The sequence below is a fragment of the Momordica charantia genome, assembly GCF_013281855.1.
Source record: "Momordica charantia cultivar OHB3-1 chromosome 6 unlocalized genomic scaffold, Mcharantia_2.0 BLBB01000006.1, whole genome shotgun sequence".
NCBI classification, from domain to species: Eukaryota; Viridiplantae; Streptophyta; class Magnoliopsida; order Cucurbitales; family Cucurbitaceae; genus Momordica; species Momordica charantia.
In genome coordinates, this window is record NW_028275164.1 from 31,091,982 (window position 1) to 31,097,911 (window position 5,930).

The 5,930-nt window shown below is 38.2% G+C and overlaps 1 protein-coding gene across 1 annotated transcript; it reads left to right on the top strand.

Annotated features, from left to right (window-relative positions):
• The first annotated feature begins 655 nt into the window (after positions 1-655).
• On the top strand, positions 656-3,680 carry LOC111004496 (putative aminotransferase ACS10). Its single transcript, XM_088125845.1, has 4 exons — positions 656-1,358; positions 1,457-1,594; positions 2,558-2,718; positions 2,798-3,680. Exons 1-4 carry the CDS (start codon positions 870-872, stop codon positions 3,654-3,656), a joined length of 1,647 nt encoding a protein of 548 aa, XP_087981971.1. The 5' UTR covers positions 656-869; the 3' UTR covers positions 3,657-3,680.
• The last annotated feature ends 2,250 nt before the right edge of the window (positions 3,681-5,930 follow it).

Consider the following 5,930-nt stretch of genomic DNA (forward strand, 5'->3'; position numbering starts at 1 on the left):
TTTGAAATTTGAATCTTTTTTAATACAACAAATTTATATTATTGTAGTTTATTATATCGAGAAATTTGGTAAATCTATTTGTTTTTTAAAAAAGTAGAATGACAAATTTTTAGAAACACATGAATCTCACTTGTGTTTTATAATAACTTTTTGAATGGGTCATAATTCTTTTTTTAGTACAATAAAGGGGTTGTGATTCGAAATCGAAAATAAGTGTTTAAATCAATTGAGCTATATTTAAGTTAGCAAATTAACTATAATAATAAATGACATTTCGTTTTAGTATAATAAGTAAGATTATTAGCATATATTACAAATGATGTGGAATAGGACATTTTTATTAGAATTGGGAATATACCTTCAAAATCAAACATTTATGGTAATTCATAATATATCATTTATTTAGTTATTTTTTAGGAAAACAGAATATTAAATTTACAAAAAGTTTTAAATTTTCTATGTAACTCAAATTTATATTTTTTTCAGAAAAACCTAACGAAAATGATGATAGGTGGGCTATCTAAAATACAATGGAACCGATTTCGTTCGCAATCAAAAAGAAAATTCACGAAATTTGAAAATTACTCAAAGGGGGGTATTATGGTAAAATACGAAATCCTTAAGAAACATCCAACTGAATTCATCTCCGCCTTAAAGCCAGAAGAATCGGCGCGGAAAATAAGAATGTCACATTATAAATTATTCTTTTTCCAAAAAAGTTGAAACAAATCTATTTTGTCAATCGTACTCTTCGCGCTTTACTTGCCCTGCCGGCCGCCGGATTGTTGCCCGTTTTCCGGTGTAAGACGAGAAGCACCCTCGCCCACGGCGGTTCTATTCGGGCTCCGGCCAATTGAAATGACTCTGCGATGACCCAGACCCGATTCCTCCGGACCCGAAATTCCAAATCCCGCGAAGAAGCAGAACCCACCACAACCGGCGGCGGAGGAGCCGCCATGAGAGTCATAGTGCCTCTGCAGGGCGTTGTTCAAGGAAGAGGCGGCGTCGTGTTGGGCTCTGTTATACCCTGTGTTCTCTTCTACTTACTACAGCTCTACTTGAAGCGAAACCGGTCGGACCCGAACCGGGACCCTCCGCCCTCGCCGGAGGTGGCTTCTCCGGCGAACTCCTTGCCAAATAATCCGTTAGTGGAGCTATCCGTGCTGCCTCGAACATTATCTCGGATTTTCCTCTCGCCGAGGTCGAGTGGGCCGGTTTGTGTTTCGGGTCGGGCTAATTCGATTGCCAGAGGTGGGGATTCTTTAACTTTCATTGGAATGAGGAAGTTTTTGGAGGATCCATATGACGAATTGGATAATCCGACGGGGATTTTTCAGCTTTGTGTTGCTGAGAACAAGGTGGGTGCGTGGCTTTATATGTAAGTAAGATTTTTCTTTTCTTTTTCTTTCTTTCTCGGTTTCTGAGTTGATGAATTTCGATGTTTAAAACGATAAAGTTGTCCTCGGACTTGGTGCAAATTTGGCTGACGGAAAATGGAAGGGATGCTATATTAGGAGGACGGAATCATAATGAGCTGAGTGTGGCTGGAATTGCTAGCTACCAGCCTTCGGATGGATTGGCGGATTTGAAACTGGTAATCAAATATTTTTCTCTCTTTTCTCTGTATCAATGTTTTGAATTTGTTGGATTGCTTTCATGGGAGAGATTTGGTCGGTGAAGAAGTTTGGTGAGCTCTGTTTTTATTTCTCTTGTTGGTGCTGCATGCATGGATTTGTGTTCTGTGTTAGAATATAGTTATGAAATTCTAACTTGTTTGCAAATGCTGAAAACTTTATGTGAGTATGTGCTTTCACCCCTGTTAGAAACTTAGGACCTTCATCCACTGTGTACACATTCTTGAATATTATTCATAGTATGAATATGGCTTTTGGAGACTGGAGAAACTCTATCTTGATTGTGTTAGAAATTGAATTCGGTCCGGGGGATGTAAAAGTAAAATTCCATTGAAAAGAGGCACAAAGTTGACTGCAGAGAGTATAATGACGTATTGTGTATGACAATTGATTGAATGCTTATCATGGAGTTATGATCTGCGCACCTAAATCTCACGGGACAACTGCCTGACCCTACTGCATTTGGTTGCTTAGGTAACTCGTAGAATATTAAATCCTAGGTAGGTGGCCACCATGGTTTGAACTCATTCTCTCTAAGCCCTTCAGCCCTTTGCTATTTACCTTGGCCTTTGTTGATCACTAGGCCACACCATGTTGGTTGGGACCTTTCATTTCCTAACAATGAAATTATCAATTTCTGTCAAACGTTTATCCAATGTTAATGTTTGATGCTGATATTTACCATGTTAGAGGAGATTTTAAGATTTTCTCCACAACTTGTAGGGGTTTTTATTACTTATTTCCTGCACCCCTGTTGAGGTTTCTATTTGGAGCTCTAGCTTCTCATGCTTGTGCCATTTCCTTTTTATTTGTATTGCATTTGATTGGTGAGTACCATTTGGAGTTCCTTCTAATGAGTGTTTTCTGGCTTCTGAGATTTACCTTTCAATTCCAAGCATATTTTGATTTATTTGTTCCTACAGGCAGTGGCAGGTTTCATGTCTCAAGCTTTGGGGAACTCTGTTTCCTTCAGCCCTTCACAATTAGTAATTACAACAGGAGTGACCTCTGCAATCGAAATTCTTAGCTTCTGCATAGCAGACCTGGGACAGGCGTTTCTCGTCCCTACTCCATATTACCCTGGGTACTTACTCATTTCTTTCTCATGGAATACTTTATTTAGGTTTCTCCCAGAAAACTGAAATTATGAATTGTTAATGCAGTCTTGATAATGATGTAAAATGGCGAACTGGGGTGGAGATTGTACCCGTTCCCTGTCGCAGTGTCGATAACTTCACCTTAAGCCTAGCTTCTCTTGATCGAGCATTCAACCAGGCCAAGAAACGGGGCCTTAAAGTTCGTGGAATCATTATCTCGAATCCCTCAATCCCTGTTGGAAACCAACTACATCGAGAAACACTCTACAACCTTCTTCACTTTGCCAGGGAGAAAAACATCCATATAATATCAAACGAAATATTTGTAGGGTCAACGTATGGAAGTGAAGAGTTCATAAGCATGGCTGAATTGATCAATTCAGAAGACAGCGACCGAGACAGAGTACATATCGTATATGGTTTATCTGAAGACCTGTCACTTCCTGGTTTTAGAGTTGCTGTAATCTACTCTTTGAATGAGAATATCCTGGCTGCTGCTAGAAAATTGGCAAGGTTCTCATCTGTTTCTGCCATTACTCAGAACCTCCTTTCTTCTATGCTTTCAGATACGGTATTCATCCAGAAATTCGTGAGGATCAATAGAGAGAGGCTCGGAGAAATGCACGGTAAATTTGTTGCAGGGTTGAAGGAACTCGACATTGAGTGCATTAAGAGCAATGGAGGTTTCTACTGCTGGGCTGATATGAGCAAGTTAATCTGCTGCTATTCTAACGAAAAAGGGGAACTTGAGCTCTGGGATAAGTTGTTGGATATAGGTAAAATTAATGCTACCCCTGGCTCTTGCTGTAATTGTATCGAACGGGGATGGTTTGGATTCTGTTTCACAACTTTGATTGATAAAGAAATACCTATTGTTATGGACCGAATTCGGAGAATTTCCGAAGTGTGTAAATCTTGTAGCTGAAATGAAATTCTTATTCTGTGGATATGTCTCATCTCTACAAAGGTTTTTCTAGGCTTTTGTAGTTATTTATAGGCACGTACCTTGGACTATGGCTGGGCTGGCTAAGACTTGAGGCCAAAAAGTGTCTCTAAGTATTAACTATAAGGGCCACTTGTATGTTTGAATAATCCCTATCCTCCTATTATTTGATTGATTACTCAAAAAATGTGTTAAGAGAACAAATTTAGAGCTAGAACAGAATTTTTATTGAACTAGCTGCACCTTGTAATATCTTTTAATTCTTTTAATTTTTTCCTCCTTGTTCCTTTCTTAAATACTCTCAATACAGAGTCAGTTCACTCATACGACCCTTCACTTAGAAATCTGCTAGGAGTCCTTTTGTTTGTGCTTCTCCTTTTACACCAGTAACCGCACCATGCCCTCTTTCGACTCGAAAAGTAACACCAGTTCAAATTCCTACAGTATTAGTTTCCAATATGAATAGTACTAACCTTACTGCAAGATCTTTTCTTGAGTTTTGACTTGCAGCAAAATATATCATGACCAACCTTCTATACGAACAAAACATTCTAGGATTGATCCAATGCCCTGTTCGGTCCCTTAGTTTGCTTCTCTTATGGTCTGATTCCATTTCAAGATTCACAATGTTCAATATTTAAACTCCCAACTTCTCACTGCTACATAAATTACCACTAGTTTTCATCTACTTATATATCAATATCAACTCTTGATAATTGCACATATATATTGAATAAATAGTTCAATACATTTAGAAATCACTCAAGACTTGTCACTCCTTCCTAGAGAGAGATAGAGAGAAAGAGAACCCTGTGTCACCCCCCTGATGATTCCCATCACTCTCTCTGAAAAAGAATGAAAAGAGCAGTGTCAAAGCGATCCAAATGTTGGAATTTTTTCTGTAACTCAGTCATTAAGGCCAAGTTCTCTTGATGAAGAATATTGGCTCTCTCTCTCAGCTTCTCATTCTCTTCAATTATGGTCTGATTCTCCAGATATAGCTGTAGATTCTTCAGCTCAATATCCTTCCCCACCTTCTCCTCAGTGCATCTCCTCCTGCTAAAACCAAAAAACCCCATTATTTCCATATCCTTCTATAACATCAAAAAAGGGAAATGGGTTTGGTAAGAAAGAAAAACCTGGTGAGCCTCTGAACTTGAAGTTTGGATCTTTTCAAACGTCTCCTGTTCTTGGAAGTATGGATTTGATGAAATGGGCTGCTCTCTGTTGCACTGATACACATTCTTATTCCCTGCAGCTTCTTAACTTGCTTTTCTTTGTAGTAGAACATATGGAAGGACCAAAACTCATACTTATATAGACAGTGTAGACTCACGAGATAGAGAAAGAGAGAGAGCAAATTGTAGTCATAATGACTGGTGGACTTATGATTAAGCATAGCTTTATATCCTAGGGCTAAAGCCATGGACGTTATTAATAATAACCAATGACTTGTGACACTATCGAATAATGGGTTCCCAATAATAAAGTGGTCGGTTCATTCAAGAGTCCCTTCACCCAAATCGTCCCCGTTTATTCATTTCATTATTTTGGATTTGAACAGAAACATATGAAAGAGTCAAATGGAGCATCGAGCGCTAGAGGGCGAGCCCATATCTTTGGGTTAATGTGTTATGTGCATTCAATGACACACAGTGAATGAAGGGTATGATGCTAATTTGTATATTTGTGTATGACTGTATTTGCAATGAGCCTTTTTTTTTTCCTTTTCTTTTCTTTCCCTTCCACATAACCAAAGTTCATAATGATGCCCCTCTTTCTCTATTTTCTTCTTCCATATCAATCATACCCATTTTCTTTTTTCTCACTCTCTCCCTCTTTCCCCTTTCCTTTTCACCACTAAATATATAAAATATCTCTATATACAGATTTGTACATACAAAAAGGTAGACTACAGCCCCACTCTCCATGACTTCTCTTGAAAGCTAGCATTTCTGCTTAATCATAAAAGATTTGTTCAACTTGGAATTCATTGGCTCTACAATAATTTTATCCCTTTTGATTAAAAACTTGTTATTTTTCTCAAAAGGATCGAGGGCTTTGTTGACAAGATACCCACGAACGACAACATTACTACATATATACAATAGATATTGGAATATAAGATGGCAAAGCTTCTACACAAGACTCAACTCTAAAGGACCGCGATCAACCCAACTATGGTTTAGTAGATAAGACACCTACCAATTGTCTCAAAGGACGACGAATTATAAGTTCAATAAGATACATCTAATC